The sequence below is a fragment of the Bactrocera neohumeralis genome, chromosome 6, assembly GCF_024586455.1.
Source record: "Bactrocera neohumeralis isolate Rockhampton chromosome 6, APGP_CSIRO_Bneo_wtdbg2-racon-allhic-juicebox.fasta_v2, whole genome shotgun sequence".
Taxonomy (NCBI): domain Eukaryota; kingdom Metazoa; phylum Arthropoda; class Insecta; order Diptera; family Tephritidae; genus Bactrocera; species Bactrocera neohumeralis.
The window spans coordinates 32237359-32255868 of NC_065923.1; the positions used below are offsets into that span (position 1 = coordinate 32237359).

The following is an 18510-nucleotide window of genomic DNA, read 5'->3' on the forward strand; positions in this document are numbered from 1 at the left end:
CCGACGCTCGCTCAAAGACGAATTCCGTGAAGGTCGTCCAAAAACAGCCGTTGTGCCAGAAAACATCGATGCCGTACGTGAACTGATAATGCAAGACCGTCATGTAACATACCTTCAGATAGAGGCATGCCTATGCATTTCTCGCACCAGCATACATTCGATATTGCATGAACACCTGGCCGTAAAAAAGGTTTGTTCTCGTTGGATCCCGCACAATTTGACAATCGCTCAAAAAAAGGCTCGTGTGGATTGGTGTAAAGAAATGCTGAAAAATACGATCGCGGTGCTTCAAAAGACGTTTATAAGGTCGTCACAGGTGACGAATCATAGATCTATGCGTATGAGCCCGAAACAAAACAGCAATCGACAAAAAAAAAAACATTTTCGTTGATAAATATGCTTATTTACATTATTAGGCCCGAAATATATATAGCAACCTAGGTAGTGCACAAACTCTTAAATTCGGCAAATTAAAACAGTAAAGAATGTTCATAGAAGTCTGTAAACTTCGTTTTCTTCTTCTTTACTGGCGTAGATACCGTTTACGCGATTATAGCCAAGTTAACAACAGCGCGGCAGTCGTTTCTTCTTTTCACAATGTGGCGCCAATAGAAGATTCCAAGCGAAGTCAGGCTCTTCTCCACTTGGTCCTTCCAACGGAGTGGAGGTCTTCTTTTTCCTCTGCTTCCTCCGGCGGTTACTGCGTCGAATACTTTCAGAGCTGGAGCTTTTTCGCACATTCGAATAACATGACCTAGCCAGCGTAGACGCTGTCTTTTAATTCGCTGAACTATGTCAATTTCATCGTAAAACTCTTACAACTCATCGTTCTATCGAATGCGATATTCGCCGTGCCCAACGCGCAAAGGACCATAAATCTTTCGCAGAACTTTTCTCTCGAAAACTCGCAATGTCGACTCATCCGTTGTTGGCATCGCCCAAGCCTCTGCAGCATATAGCAGGATGGGAATTATGAGTGACCTATAGAGTTTGCTTTTTTTTGTCGAGAGAGGACTTTAATTCTCAATATCCTACTCAGTCAGAAGTAGTACCTATTGCCAAGGGTTATTCTGCGTTGGTTTCGAGACTGACGTTGTAGTTGGTGTTAATGCTAGTTCCAAGATGGATGAAATTATTCACGACTTCAACAGTGACGTGGGAGCCAAGTCGCGAGTGCAACGTCTGTTTGTTTGATGACAGGAGTTATTTCGTATTATCCTCGTTCAGTACCAGACTCATTTGCTTCGCGTCCTTGTCCAGCCTGGAGAAAGTAGAAATATCGGCGCGGATGTTAAGGCCAACGAAATCAATATCATCGGCGGATGCCAGCAGCAGTACACTCTTATAGAAGATAGTACCTACTCTATTTAGTTCTGCAGCTCGAATTATTTTCTCCAAGATTAGATCGAAGAGTCGCCTTAACTGAAACCTGTGCTTAGTATATGCATATCAAAATATTGAAGTCTTACTATTTATTGCTCCTATTAGTATGTACGGACATTTGTACATAGACTTTGAGTGACTAATAATAAATCAAGTGAAAATCGGCATTAAAACCTCACGTACAATATAATTTATCATCTCGAACAACCACTTAACGTCAATATCTATTACATCGAATTCAAAAACAAGTATGTATGTGTGTGTATACAATAACAATGTGTACTAAAGTGATTTTGTATAGAAATTTGTTTATTCACAACATTTTATGGAGAGCAAATATGTATCTTTTTATGTAAGTATATATACGGATAGATAAACATATATGTACATATGTATATGTCATTCGCTTTTCGATTTCCTACACGCTTTTCCGCTGGCAACACCAAAGTCACTAAATTGCGCCGACAATACAAATGCAAATTCAGATGCATTCAGTGAAATGCTACTGGAATGCAACAACAGCAACAATGATAGAACAACAAAAAGTCGTAAACAAATTTCCAAAGTGGCGTATAAAGCAAAGAAAAGCATTCAAAGCAGCTTATATGTGGACATATGTGAGTGCGTGTGTGTGTGTGGGTGTATGAATGCATACAAATGCAATGTACAAGTTTATGGCTTTGCCCCTCAATCGCAGCAACTCGCCCAATGCGCTGTAATCGCTGTCGTGGTCAGTAGTGCCAGGGTCAAGTGCAAGCAGAGTGACAATAACTCGTTGATATGTCTTCCTCGAAGCATGCATGTGTGTGTGTGTGCATGAGGTTTGGTTAGAGGTCCCGGAAGACGAACAGTAAAAAGATATAGTAGCTTATTTGCATGGACGGATTAGCACAACCAATTGTGTGAGTGTGTGTTGGCGCTAATTAAAAACGATAAACCGTTAGTTAGCTTTATTGGACGGAACTTGCAAGTGATTTCTGTACTTTACTTGCAGTACATATACATATACATATACATACTTATATCGATACAACTATTAAAGAGTAGCTCTGTAGACAGTGTTTATAACTAATTAGATCATGTGTTCTTTGTTAGATAAATTCCTTTACATAGAGTGGCTTAAAATTTTTGTTAAGGTATATCGAGGTGAGTATATTTCTAGTCAGGAAAAAGTGACCCTCGTGTTTTGTAAGACGAATAATAGTGTATAGTTGCCGGAATTCTTGCCCTGACTACTATGCAAGTAGAGGTACTTTTTTCAATAGCCGTGGAAAGTCAATTCGGCGCCGTGCAAGAACTGAAGCCGCTCGACATCGGTTCGTTCTATGGGCTCTTGAAAAGTTCGAAAAAAATCCGACGTTTTCGAGCCAAATTTTGTTCAGCAATGAGGCCCATTTCAGCTTCAATGGGTATATAAACAAGCAGAATTGTGAAGAGAAATCTGAAGAGATTCAAGAACTGCCATTTCATCCAAAAAAAGACAACGGTTTGGTGTAGTTTGTTGGCCAGCGGAATCATCGGTCCATATTTCTTCAAAAATGATACCGGTGAGAACGTAACCGTTAATGGCGACCGTTATAGCGCCATTAATAACCGACTATTTGATGCTTGAAATTGAAGCTCGGGAATCTCGATATTTGAATCTTGGCGATATTTGGTTTCAACAAGACGGCGACACTTCCCACACATCGCATCAATCAACGGATTTATTGAGAGAGTACTTCGATGAGCAGATAACTTCGCGTTTTGGTCCGGTGGATTGACCTCCAAGTTTGGATGATATTACACTATTAGACTTTTGCTGTGAGGACAATCTTGATTCGATTCAGCCTTTAGAGCAAAACATCATGCGTGTTATTTGCCAGTTTTCAGTCAAAATGCTAGAACAAGTCATCGAAAACTCAACGGTTCGACTATCTGAGACGTAGCCGCGGCCAATATTTGAAAGATTTAATCTAATCTAGAGATAAATAAAAAATAAATGCCAAAGAATCTTTCTTTCGAATAATAATAAACATTCCATTAAATTTGAAGTTTCTGTGTTTTTATACCCTGAACAGGGTATACTAAGTTTATCACGAAGTTTGTAACACCCAGAAGGAAGCGCCGGAGACCCTATAAAGTACATATATAAATGATCAGTATGTTGAGCTTAGTCGATTTAGTCATGTCCGTCTGTATGCCGTCTGTCTGTCTGTCTGTCCGTCTGTATACATATATGCGAACTAGTACCTCAGTTTTTAAGATATCGTTTTGAAATTTTGGAAACGTCATTTTTTCTTCAAGAAGCTGCTGATTTGTCGGAACTGCCGAGCATATAGCTGCCATATAAACTGAACGATCGGAATCAAGTTCTTGTATGGAAAACTTTCACATTTGACAATGTATCTTCCCGAAATTTGGTATAGATTATTTTCTAAAGTAACAATGTAATCTCCGAAGAAATTGATCAGATCGGTTAACTATAGCATATAACACCATACAAACTGAATGATCGGAATCAAATGTTTACATGGGAAACTTCCTCATTTGACGATATGTCTTCACGAAATTCGGTGTAGATTATTTTCATAGAAATAATGTAACATCGGAAGAAATTGTTCAGATTGGCTCACTATAGCATATAGCTGCCATACAAACCGAACGATCGGAATCAAGAGCTTGTATGGAAAACTTTCGATCTTCACGAAATTTGACATGGATTACTGCTTAAGGAAATAATACAATCTCCGGAAAAATTGTTCAGATCGCATTACTATAGCGTATAGCTTCCATACAAGCTGAACACATAGTTACTAAAAGAAATGCACCAGTGAAGGGTATATTAGCTTCGGTGCAGCTGAATTAACGTTTTTTCTTGTTTTTTTTTTTTCAAAAAGGTCTACACGGACTTGTACAATACCTGCTGGTAAAGTTCATACATTTTTAGCTTTACATACATGTTTCGCTAAATGATAGGCGTATAGAAAAAAATATATTTTTTAAACGAAAAACCATATTTTTTTACAAAAAAATCAGCATATTTTAGTTTATATCATTCACTTTGTAAATCAACTGAAAATTTCAAACGCTCGCAGTTGCTATGCTTTCATTTTTAGCTATTCTTTTGAGAGTCTAATTGGGTGCAAAATTGTCCATGACACTCAATTTTGTGTAAGAATAATTTATTCTTCTGCTAGAAAATAGCAATGACGTAGCATTGTTATTTTTGTTCACACAAAGTAATTAAAGAATAAATTAATTAGTCTACTCAACGACGGCGCTTTGAACAAGGTCACGCATGACCAAGCGTTTACGTCTGTAGCTTGACAAAGCTTGTACATTTTGGGTATAGTTAATTATAAACATGTACGAACTTTTTTATAGATTTATAGATACATATGTATATTTTAATTTTATGACTTTATGAGCTGTGTTTTAATGTAAACAAATACAAATATTTAAACAGTTGTTTTCTGAGAATTTTTCCATATTTCAAGTAAATATCTATATAGAACCAGAAAAACATTAACTTTGGCTTAACCGAAACTATAATACCCTTCATAACTATATTTTTTATAGCATAATAAGGTATAGAAAGAACTTTATCTTGATTGTTATATACATACATATGTGTGAAATTTAAAGAAAGTGATTGGACCTTATCAGTTTGGCTTCAGGCCTGGAAAATTAACAACTGTCCAAATATTCACCATGCGCCAAATCTTGGAAAAAACTCGTGAAAAGTGGATCGGCACACACCACCTCTTCATTGATTTTAAAGCTGCTTTTGACAGCACGAAAAGTAGCTGCCGCTATGTCTGAATTTGTGTAAACTGACGTTGAGCAATACCAAAAGCTCCGTCAAGATCGGGAAGGACCAACGCAGAATAGCTCAATTGAGAAGTAAAGTCTTCTCTCTATGAACAAAGAGTATTCGACGCGGAACCCACCGGGGAATGCAGAGGAAGACAACCAGGTCCGTTGGAAAGACCAGGTGCAGAATTACCTGGCTGCACTTGGAATCTCCAATTGGCGTCAAACGGCGAAAAGGAAGAACGACTAGCGGACTGTTGTAAACTCGGCTAAGCGATTTCTACGCCAATAAGGAAGAAGTTCGCGTATATACATACTGACGGACAGATGCACATGGCTAAATCGACTTAGGTTGTCAAATACCGAGCCTTATACCTTATACACATAAAATATTTAATACCATTCACTTATATAGATATATATACCAATATATATACATATTATATTTTTGCGATAAACAATTTTAGTAATTACTTTGGTCATTATTATTATCTGTTTCAAGAAAAGGCGATAGTTAAGAGCTCATTAGCTTTAGCCTCAAAATATTTATTTTATACAATATTTATTAAATAAACATATTTTTGTGTAGATAAACATACACCAGCGCTAAAATATGCGCATAAATTGAGTAAAGTAGGAGAATTTTTCGAATTTATTTTGCACTTGAATTTACACAAGTTGCTGTTTATGCACAAAATATAAATATTTATGAAGGAAAATTAGAACTTTTACTTTGCTCGGTAATTGCAGTGTTCACTTTGGCTTCGAAAGGTGGCGGCAGTGAATAAGTCCGTAAAATTAATCAAGAATTATTAACAGCTGCTAAATTCCAAGTTATTTGGGAAACAAATGTTTGTACCTTCTGTATAAAATGGAATATGAGATTTTATTTAGTATTAATGAGAGGGAAAATATTGAACTAATTTATAAAAAGTCTAGTCAATTCCATTATTTTTCCAACATATGGTTTAAGTAATCTGTATATCGTATCGTTCGGGTTACCTTAGATGACATTAGAAATAAACTGTTTTGTGCTAAATAAACTTCTCAGACTTTTTCGTGATTGCTTGACTCTGTATTGCTTAGGCACGATGGAGACCAGTAAAGAGAAAATACGTCAAATTTTACATTTTTTTGATAAAGGTGAAAACGGGAGCTTTTATTTAAGCAAGATGGTTAAAAATGTGAAATGTTATGCAAATGGCAATCATGGAAAATTTTGGTTTCATCGTATTTTGATGTCAAATATGCAGCACACCCGGAAGACCAATTACCGCAAATGTCGATAGCTGTAAGCATTAACATGATTGGTTGGGAGCTAAACATTTCTCAGAAAATCTTTTGAAACCATTTAAATTAGACTTGCGAACAAGCTCGAAATGTGTTAGCGTCAAAAAACTTTATGCGCCGAAATTCCAACTGCGAATCGCTGCAGAATCCTGAGTTACTTAAGACAACATCAATTAAAAACGATCGTGGTTGAATCGGGATGAGCTCGCAAAAACGATTATCAAGCCTTGATTGGAGGGTAGGAATGTTTCGCTATGTGGTTGGTGGGATGGGCAGCGAATTATCTACTTTGAGCTGCTCTCCTATACCAAACTGTTAAAAAGTTGACCTTCTGAAGGAAGCAGCAGATGCGGCCAGTATTCGCCAGCAAGAGAGGCCGTGCCTTATACATGGATGGTGACTCACCAGAAGCTCAGGAAAGGATGTTCGTAGGTCTTTATGCGGTTTCCACCTTATAGTCCGTATCGGGCAACAATTAATTGCCGCTAATTGCTAAGTAGGGCAAATGATTTTGTTAGTGAAAATTTTGCCTAAAAAATTGGTAAAAATCGACTGAATAAGTACTTTGCCAATAGCGACGATGGTTTCTATGGGAGTAACGGTGTTTAAGTGTGGGGAAAATCGGGGACAATCCCCCCCTGGGCTCACAATTCTAAGGACGGATACCGGTTTGCTCTCCACCATCCTGGAGAGTGGCATTATAGAATTATCTTTAAAATGGCAATTAGTTATAGAACAAAACGGCGCATATTTCACTATAATCCAACTATGCTACATAAATAAAACCTTCAAATTATTGGAAAAATAATAAAGTACGTATATTTATTATTACTAGACCTTACATATCAATCTTTCTGTCTTAGAAATTGGGTAAAAATAACAAAATTTTGACGAGGCCGGGAGGATATTAAGCCAGCCAACACATGGTATTCTTCGAATATACTAAAAATTATTCACTTGACAGAGGTCATCAGCGTCATAACAACGAATGATTCCGAGAGGCATTTTCAATAATCACCACATAACGTATAATAACATTATTCTTAAGTAACGTTATTATTTAAAATCAAAACAGTATTTCGACTTAGGCCAGGATAGATATGTGTCCGACAGCTAACTTAAGCTTATACGAGTAGTCATGCCTAACTTAATATTCATTCAACGTTTTCAATTCGATCAATCTGAAGGCTGTTACCTTTATTAGTATAGCACCAACTGAAGAAAAACCTGACTAAACAGCAGCTTAAGTAAACATAATTGTTTCTCTTATGTTTATTTAGTATAGTTCTTTCTCGCAAAGACTGAAAATTAATTAGAACACACATTTTTAGCGTCATATTTAATAGGCGGTGATTCACATTTTTGGAATCTGGATTCAAGGTTACGTAAAATAATAAAACTGTCATATTTTTATAGCTACGATTCTAAAGACACTCTCCCTGTCTACCTAGCAACCAGAACAAGTTACTTCCCGTGTGGTTCGCAAGTTAAAGAGATTTTTGAATTATATTTTGTTCAAACTTTAGATGGAGCCACTGTTACCATTAGTAATGAACACTGAAGGCCAATGACTTGAGAATTATTTATTCCCTGCGTCTCTAAGAATTATCTAAGTGCTAATTGATTCAAGTAGGTATCTTCTTGTAAGTCTTACCAGAAGCGAAACTATCTCTATATCGATAGGAACTTTTGATGACCATATTGAGCTAGATTAGGTTAAGTTATGTTAAAATGTCGATCCTAAGAAGGATCTCACTTGCTTAGAACGTCCGTTGTAGTACCTACAGAGTGGAGGTCTTCCTCTTCTTCTCCTTCCCCCGGCGTGTACAGCGTCGAATACTTCTATTTAAATAACTATAAAACAAAATAGCGAGGGCAATGGGTGTCGGTGCTTGTAATGTCGTAGTCTCAAGCTGCTTTTGGACTGACTGAGTCATGACATTGCAAGCAGGCGTCATCCAGCGAAGACTGGAGTATTTCCTCATGATGGACCGCTTTATATGCAACCTAAGAAGAGGGTGAATGGCGGAATATAACATACATTACTAACGAAGTACCTGGCGGACAAGCAGTGTCGCCAGCGGCCACACATTTACTGCAACGAGAGCAGGTTGTGGTGATTGTAATAACTACTACTGTCAAGCTAGCTCTACAGCTCATGTGTTCCCACGAAAGTCTAAGGACCCCGATTTTTATGCGGCCAAGGATTGTCAATTCGGCACTATTCCTCGAAATTGCTTCAGGAATGTTTTATGCCTCTACAACAATAACAAAAAACGGTCCAGACTGGAGAAAGCGCTGTGAAGAAGAAAGAAGAGTGTCTACGCTCTTTTGAGCAGAAGACCGAGAGTTCCAACTCTGACTATAAGAGAAAGCCCCGAAAGATGTTTAAGATATGAGAGACTGAAGGCTAAAGCGCGACACAAGACGGCTGTCGGTATATAGTATGTAGCCGACTCAAAGGCAAGTCCAACCAAAACGAAGAGAATGTGAAACCGTTAGCTTTACTAGAGAGGAGGTGAAAAAGAGCTGTGCGGATTTCGCCACAAGTATGGTGCAATGTGAATGCGAAGCGACCTCTGATCATGGTGTTTATCGACTCGAGTAACCCGCTGGGATAGATGTCACAGAAGTAGTGGGAGATAGTGAAGGTGAAGCTATTGGAAGCCCTTTTCCTAAGGAAGAACTCAGAGCCAAATGCACACATGCCGATTATATAAGGATGTTACAGAATGGACGAAAACACGCCAGCTCTAAGTATTGGACGCAGTAGCCGCCGTGGGAAGCAGAGGAAGGGGAAGTCATCCACTCCATTGGAAAGGCTAGGTGTAGAAGGATCTGGTTTCGCTTGGAATCTCCAATTGACGCGACATTGCAAAAAAAATGAAACGACTGGCGCGCTGCTGTTAACTCGGCTATAACCGCGTAAGCGGTGTCTACGTCAGTAAAGAAGAAGAAGCAGAAGTTACAGACATCGGTTATAAGAACAAAACTGTTATACTCTGAAGAATATAATTCGAGGTATCAAAATATGTAAATTACCGACATTTTTCATTGTTGAGTTTTATCTGTAGAATTTTATAAGATATTAAATAAATTCTTCTTCTTCTTTAGTTTTACTTAAAATCATCAATTTGCACCTTTTTAACACCCATTCAACCGATAGAATACTTATGTATACAAGTGTATTCATATACTATTGAATAGCGGTAACTTGGCAACGACGTGTGGCGAAGCTAATGTAAAAGTTGTTGTGTGCCACGAAGCTCGGAGATGTGTTAAAAATATTTACAATTTTTTTTCTAAATTAACACTTTTAATATGGAATAAAAGAGCAAATTAATATAACAACAAAAAGTAAACACACGCAAAAAAACAACAACAATAAAAACTAGCAAATATAACTACAGCGATCAAGTGTCAAATTGACTTTAAACTTTAGCTTTATTATCAGCGCGAGCGATTAGATTCGAGCTTAGCCTAAAACAAACGAGAATTTGCGAGCGTCGAAAGCTTAAACATAATAAATTGTAGCTGTGTTGGCGAGGTAAAAATGCAGTTTACCGCTAATTACAAAAGCATACATACATATGTAATGATAAGCTAAAATATAAGTATGTCTGTGAGTTTATATATACTATATATATATACAAGTATGCGTAATGTGCACTCACCTCATATCCTTTGAGGCGATAGGCCTGGTCCAGGCGCACCATATAGACGAGCGCCAACGGCAGCAGCGAGATAGCGACGAAAATGAATAAACATCGCCGGATGGCGCGCCAATATGGGTTATTAAATCTCATTTATTTAACCGACGCTGGCCGCGATGACACTACAACGCCAGTTGTTGTTTGCTGTTGTTGTTACCGCTGCTTTGATATGAATTGCACAACATGCGTTATGATTTCCTTGTAACACCGTTATTGCTTGTGTTTTGCGGGTATATCTTTATGCGCTCTTTCTTCTATTTCCTAGTTGCTACGAACACGCTATGGACAATAGCTGAAAAGCAAGATAATCACAATTAAATTCATGAATTGCAGCGAAATGCAAGCAGCAGCCAACTTTGGCTTGTGCACTCATTGAACCCAAAGCGCATAGACAGGTGCGAATATGTGGAGGAAAAATCACAAAAAATGTGCGAAATCATGAATTATTAAACTTGCTGCTTTGCACCATGGATAAAAAGATTCGAAACTCCTTCTATTTGCTTGTTGACAAAGCCTATGATCTCGTCATTTTCTTTTTAGCAGCACTGAAAGACTTGTGACACTTGTGAGTTTGGTTTTGAATTTCAGGTATAGTTTATTTTTAAGAAAAAGCGGGTATTTTGTCTCAGAGTATTATTTTACTTAGCAGAATCAAAAGTCAACGTATATACTACTATGAGCAAAAAAAGACTAAAATAAAATTTCTTGTTGACAACTTGGTCGGTCGGAAGAAATCCGGAGTGCACCACACTTTGACAATCGAAGAAAGCTGTAAACATAACCTTAATTTTTGATTTGCTTTAACGTGGTTTTTCCGCTTCGGGTCACCTTTGCCACGATATACGGCCGATTGATCGTCTGTTTTCGGATCGCAAGCAGAAATCCAAGACTCATTACCAATAGCCGAAAAAACATTGTTTCACGGACGTTAATGTGATGACGGTTTTTCCAAAAAATTTAGTGATTTTGGAACCATTCGCGCTTTCACTTTTCTTAAGCTCAAATGATCATTCAAAATGATTTTCACTATTCCTTCCGATATTTCAACGATATCGGTAAGATTGTAGACTGTTGATCGTCGATACTCAAGCACTAATTGCTTTATTTTATTAGCGTGTTGATCAATATACACTATATGTATGTATGTACATATAATGATTTTCGATTTTCCATTTGACTTGAAACCGTTCGGATTGTTCAAAACCTATAACTTTTTAATGACATTAAATGAATATGAATGAAATTGCTCTAGGCCATGATCCAAACTTCCTATCCTATATAATAAAACATACACCGATCTTTTGCATGACATTTTCCACATGAATTCTTTCGCAATAGTTTTTAAAATAAAGATTTTGCGAATATATGAAAACATTTTCTCGGCTTTACTCCTTGCAAGATACTTTGCCCTTCCTTACTTGTTTTATAATGATACCGAGAATATGTTCAGAATATTGGCATTCATATTCTAGAGCTTAATGCACTCCACTCAACATTTGACCATTTTTTATTGATCTGAAGTAATCGAGGTACGAGTAAAACTTAAGGGGTCACATGGGTTTACCGGTTTCAAAAAATCGATTTTATTTTGTCGATTTTTAGTGTGTTATTAAATTCTACAACACCTCTAGAATATTGTTCTAAATTTTCAATTTGATCCGAGTAATAGTTTCGGAGATACAGCCTTGAGAACTTGTGCGCTCGAGGCTAGCTAGACTAAGTGCACCGTCTTTAAACGCGTTTTTTTGAAAACTGTGTTTTTGAAGTCGGTTGGCGATATTTCCCGAGAACTACTCAACAGAACTTCATAAAATTTTACACAGATCTTTGAGATACAAATCTTAAACATTTGGATGAAAGATTTTTTTTTTTGATAACAACTATTTGAAAAAAATATCGCAACACTTTCACTTGATTTTTAAATTTTTTGTAAAAATGTCTGCCAAAAATCCAGTTTCCCGTTATTGTTTTTCCATCGTCCAAGTTTTAAGTTAAGGTTTTAACTAAAACACGTATTTTTCCACTTTAGATGATCTTGTAAGAGTTATCCTGCCAACGCAAGCCCATCTTTTTTCGGAGGGGCAACGGAAATGTGGTCGCAATGGCCGAGTTTAAAATATTTTTTTTTCCAAAAATTTCAGATTTTCTTTGTCAATAGTGTATGTTTGTAACAATAAAAAAATTCTATTAAAATATTTTATTTTTAATATGAGAACAAAATTGTTGAAAAAACGCTGTTTTTTACCCCAAGAAATCCATGTAATCCTGTGGTAAAACAATTCAAAGTGTTTAGCTGTCGAATTGGATGGTATATGATAAATATTTTGAAACTTCTTGAAATCACTGAGCACACATTTCTAATGAATCATTCCGGTATTTAATTTTTACATTTAATATTTTATAATTTTTCGTAATTTTTGTAAAACTTTATATTTTCTCTTTTAATCAAAAATAACAACTATTTATAGTTGATATTATTGTCATAACAACCGCATCTAAGTCACATAAAAATATTTTTTAAACTACGGGTATATGATTTATCGTACTAAGCAGCTTAATACATGTGGATTAGGGTGCTTCAAACATTTTTTTTTTCATTTTTCTCAACTCTAACCCCCTCAAACGTTAGCGATTGACAAACAAAAAATCCTCCCTCCAGCCAGGCGCACCAACTAATTTTCGTTTCTCAAAAATAACCATCACATATTCATAAAGTTGGCTTTTCAAACTTTAAAAATTCCCGCGACAAAATTATTATTCTCAGAAACTTTTTTATTTTTATTGAAAAAATTCCAAATTTCAAATTCACTATGTTTAATCGTCTAATTGAGATAATCAAACTTTGTCGCAGAAATTTTTAAAGTTTGAAAAGTGAACTTTCTGAATATGTGATGGTTATTTTTGAGAAACGAAAACTAGTTGGCGAAATTTTAGTTTGAATAAAAAAACGAAAATTCCTATGTTAAATGTGTGGGAACCTAAAAAAAATAGCGACCTTTTAGAGTTAAGCTACAGCGCCTGGCTTGAGGGAGGGTTTTTTGTTTGTCAATCACTAACATTGGAGGGGGTGAGAGTTGAAAAAAAAAAACCAAAATTTTTTTTTGAAGCACCCTAATGTGGATATTACAAGAAAAACAATGCATTTATAATTTATTTTATTTTTGGCTTTCTCACATTTATAGCAAAACTAAGCACTAACTTTCGCACTTTATTTTAAACTTTGTCCGCTAAGCACAGTTGGGGACAAAAGCTTTAACTAGTATTATTATTATATATAGTTTTTAGTGGCGAGTTCTCTTTGTGTGCTGCTATATTGTTTATACACAACTAATTTTAATTTCGTAGTTAATTTTGCTTCTAACTTTGTTATATTTTAGTCGTTGTATTTTATTTTATTTTATTTTTTGGTTTATTTTTAATTTTTATTTTATTGTTGGTATTTTATTTTTGCATGCACTTTAACTTTTGCTTTGACATTTGGGTCGAAAATTGTGTCGCCGATTTTGCTCATGTGCAGCATTTTCCATGCATATACAATACTAACATTTATTTTTTTTTGCATGTATGGCATACATCTGCAGCTGCACATTTGTTGGTATACTCGGTAAATTATTTGATATTTCGCAGGGTATGGTAACAGCGATCCCGCTTTTGTAACTAAATACTCAAGCAGCAAACGGCTTGTTATTGATTATGGAAAGGTATATGCACTTACATACATATATACGAAATTAATTATCGGAAATAAAAGTAGTGCAGCTGGCAATAAGGTAAATATGCCACACGACATTTCTAGTGGATGTGCATGTGCCTGCATACATATTTAAATATTAATATACATATGTATATATGTATGTATACAAATTGTAGATAAGCACGGTTCTTTTCCTTGGTTTATGTTTGCACATAGTTATAGGTATACATACATATATTATATGATATATTATATATGTATGTATGTACCTACCAAGTATATACACAGCTTTAAGCTTTTGTATGAAAAAATTATTTTTTTTTATGTTTTTCCCACACACACAAGCACATTAGTGTCAGTTTCAATCGCCTGCCTGCACTTCTTGCAAATTTTTTCAATTCTTTTCCTGATTTTTTTCTTTTGCACACTTTTTAGCTTCTTCTATACACATTTATTTACATATTACACACATTTGCAGCTAAATACATATGTATAACACATTTCACATACATATACACATACATACTTATGTACATATTAAATTTCTATTTTTCTTTGCTTGCAAAAATGTTCGCCGCAATTATGTTGCTTATGCTCACAACCGCCTTCAAACGACTGATTATCCTTCGCCTAACCCACACAACGGAAGCGGAAGAATATTATGTAAAAGCTAGCGCAAAGGTAAAGAAATGCTCAGCAAATAACCATCAAAATTATGAAAACATACATTTTATTGATTTTTTACTTGCCAACGCTGGCGTTTGACAGCCAACCTAGACGCGGCGCGATTCACAAACAAATACACACACACATATCCATACATACATAGCTGATTCTTTGCTTGCACAACTTTTACAGTTAGCAGCCGAAATCAATTCAATTGGCTACGTATGAGCCAGTTGGTACGCAGCTGAGCGCACAGCGCTTCCATTCATTAATAAAACGGGGACAGTGGCATGGCTGGAATGGTCAATATTCGGTAATTTATTTTCCGAGTAAACACACTTAAGAAAACAATTGAAAATAAATACAAATGTTCTATTTTTGATCTTTTTATTTTTGTGTGTTTTTTTGTTGTTGTTTTTTTTTTGTTTTTTTTTTGCATGCACGCACTTGTACTCGTAATATCTTCAGCGCTGCCTGCCAGCGAGTGGGAGGACTCACTGCGGTGGAAGGTTGTTTTGTATTTTTGTTGTGCGCTTGTTGTTATAAATAAAAATAACTGTATGTGTATGTATAAAAATAAATCTTATCTATCGAATTCTATTTGACATTATTTATTAGCCGCTACTGCTGGGCATTTGTCGTCATTGCTTTCGTGCTGGCACCAATAAGTATACATACGTATGTACATATATGTAATGTATGTATATGTGTGTGTGTGCTTGTATTGACTTAGTTGTTTCATCTCATTACCTTTACATACATAGTGTATGTACTTATTTACATATGTACATATCTATCGAATTCGTTGCAGCGAAAATAGCCAACGGCCTACTGCCGCCACCACTCGGCAATCGAAAAATTTAGCCTGTGTTCGAGAGATTGCCTGTCTGTCACGCCGCTGCGATGTCGCATGAGCTATTTTCGCAAATGGGAGCGCACTGCATATGCTAATTCGCAAAACCTATATACATACTTACTTATATATAAGTATCTATACATCTGTTTGTCATCTGCATGTGATTCAGTTTCCTTCTCTGCGATTGCTTCAATTATTTATCATTAAAAAATTCAAAATAATTAAAACGATCGCTCAAATCCCAACACAAAGCCGGTAGTTACACTCGCATGCATATATATATGTACATATGTGAGCAATCACCCGTATGTACATGGAGTTGTGTGTAAATTTGTAAGCTTGTCGCATAATAACAATGAATTGATTTGTAGGAATATACAGTGTCGTGCATTCGCATGGAAACGGCAAGTGTAGTTGGTGTCTAGCAACCCAATAATATTGGTGTTTAGAGAAAATGTTGCGTTGCTTAGGCACACTTTAATGTTGTTCTTCGTGCATACAAAGTTTGTTGCTAAGAGAGGAGATGAGAATTTCGAAAATTATTTGTGAGTAAAAAATTTAACTTTTTTCTGCTACTAACAGCATTTTTGACGGTATTTTATTTTAATTTTTACTGTTCAGGTATTTTTTATTATTTATTTTTTAACTTATATATGTACATTTTTTTTTATATTTTATTTTATTTTTTTTCTCTTTAATTCAGCATGTAAAATTTTAACTTAAAATCATTTTCATCGTTTTCGCTAAATTTATGCTTTATTTTGCACTTTTCCATACATCATAGGTATTTAATTAAAAAAAAAAATACGAAACTTCGCCTGTTAATGTAATAAGAAACACAGTAAACATAATTATATAGAAATTATAAAAAATAGAATAAAATCGTAAAATAAATAAAATTAGTTGTGAAAAATAAAATAAAAAAATTGAATTAATTTTAAAAAATAAAGTAAAAAGAAACGCACATCAAGTACTTCAAGCTACAACGTTAATTTTTAATACTAAGCCCACATAGATTTCAATATTTGATGTATACTAATTATTATATAGTTAAAAAACAACAAATGATTATTTATGAGAAGAATATAATTTTATTTTTGACTAGAATTCAACTTATAAAATTACACAGTTTATTATATAAAATTAAAAAAGTGGTTCAATCATATTATAGGCGAGAAATTAAAAAAAAATCGTTTTTTTCATATTTCGATAGATTATTTCTTTAAAAGCAACTTATTCAAATTTTAGAAGTTTTTAGTTTTTGTGTAACAACCTCCTAAGGTATAGCCGCTCAGTTCAATCAGTTAAAGCAGTTTATGTTTGAACGCGTTTTCTAAAACTAAAGAAAAACTTAAAAAAAAATATTTTAGTAGAGAAATTTTTTCTGATACGATTAAAGCCGGAATTACTGCAGCAGTAAAGGTTCCGTTTGATATTGCATACAACTTGATGTTTTTTTTTCCAATTTTTTTTTAAACATTTTTCGAAACCTTTTACAAAGTTTTTTAGTGGAAATTTTTTCCAGATACTATTAAAATCACCGTTACTGCAGCAGTAAAGGACTCATTTTTGGGCTGTAAGAGATTACACATCTCGATTTTTTTCAAAATTTTTTTCAAAACCTTTTACAAAATTTTTTTAAAACATTTTTTAAAACATTATTCAAAACTTGTTTTAAAATATTTTTCAAAACTTTTTTCAAATTTTATTTTCAAATTTTTGCTGTGTATTCTTAAAATATGTTTGCACTCAAAATTTGAAAACATTGCTGTTGTAGTTTTTATTCTTGATAAGCTAAAATACATGAGAGCTCGAGAAATAAAATCAAAAGTCTGAGTTTGTCTATAAAAACCGTTAGCTACTATTTACATATATTAAGCCACTGTGCTATTAGGATTTGTTAAACACAAAATAAAAATTATATATAGAATTGCTAAAAAATCTGCCCACAAATTAATAGTCTAATTAAATACACTTTTTGAAATATGTAGCAATAGAAATATTATATTTTCGCTTAATTGAAAATTGTTATTAAAAACAATAAAATATTAAATATTTGTTGATATTAAATACATATCAAACATTTATGTTTTTATTTATAAGATCTTGTTTTTATGAGGCTTTCATTTTTAAACACAAAAGTTATTATTTAAATTGAAAAGAAATTTAAAATTCTTTTTTAATAGCATTAAAATCAAAAAAAGAAAAATATTTATTTATATATATTTCTTTAAATTGAAAAAGAAAATAAAGAAATTAATTACGCTTTTTATGTTTTTCCTTAACAGACTTTAATTTTAAATATTATTATTTAATGGCAAAAAATTAATAAATTTTTTTATATTTCCTTAAACTTAAAAAGTGAATAAAACGAACGCTTTTTATGATTTTCTTAACATATTTTGAATTTTAAACAAAAAGGTTTTTATTTAAATTTAAAAGAAAATTAAAAATTATTATTTAATATCAACAAAATATTTTTTTTATATATTTCTATAAATTAAAACAGGTAAAAAAAAACTATTTACGCTTTATATGGTTTTTTTAACATGTTTTAATTTAAAACGCAAAAGTTATTATTTAAATTAAAAAAAATTGAAATCTATTATTTATGGAAAAAAAATCAACAAAATAATTTTTTATATATTTCTTAAATTACAAGTTAAAAATGCAATAATTAAGATTTTTGTTAACAGACTTTAATTTTAAACACAAAACTTATTAATAAAAAATTAATTATATATAAATTTACATAGTTATTAATTAAAATTTGTTTCTCAAAATCTTAATAAATATGAAAACTTATTATATAAATGGCAAAAAACAAAAAAGACATTTTTTTATTTATATTTTATTTCGTTTAAAATCAGATAAATCATTTTATATACAAGTATATACATTTTTTTATTTAAAAGGTTAAAAAAAGCAATTAAAGCAATTATGCCTTAAACTAATTATTAAAAATTTTAAATACTGTTTTTAGTTCTCAAAAACTTATAAAAAAATTAAAATTTATTTTTAAAATGCCAAAAATTCTTACAAATTATTTTTTTTTGCATTTTTGCTTTTTGATTTTTTTACTAGATTTTTATTTTTAAACGTAAAAGTTAATA

At 33.7% G+C, this 18510-nt stretch overlaps 1 protein-coding gene across 4 annotated transcripts in view; it reads right to left on the reverse strand.

The window, feature by feature from the left end:
- Positions 1-18510, reverse strand: part of LOC126761358 (carbohydrate sulfotransferase 9) — a 36777-nt gene that overhangs the window by 17005 nt on the left and 1262 nt on the right. For 2 of the 4 annotated variants that reach the window (XM_050477454.1, XM_050477457.1), the window contains exon 2: positions 10143-10473. In XM_050477454.1, the coding sequence (XP_050333411.1) occupies positions 10143-10274 (132 nt within the window). In that variant the 5' untranslated portion in view covers positions 10275-10473. Of the gene's footprint in view, positions 1-10142; positions 10474-14148; positions 14369-14401; positions 14513-18510 lie in introns of those variants that run through there. The other 2 variants (XM_050477456.1, XM_050477455.1) reach the window with 2 other exon arrangements.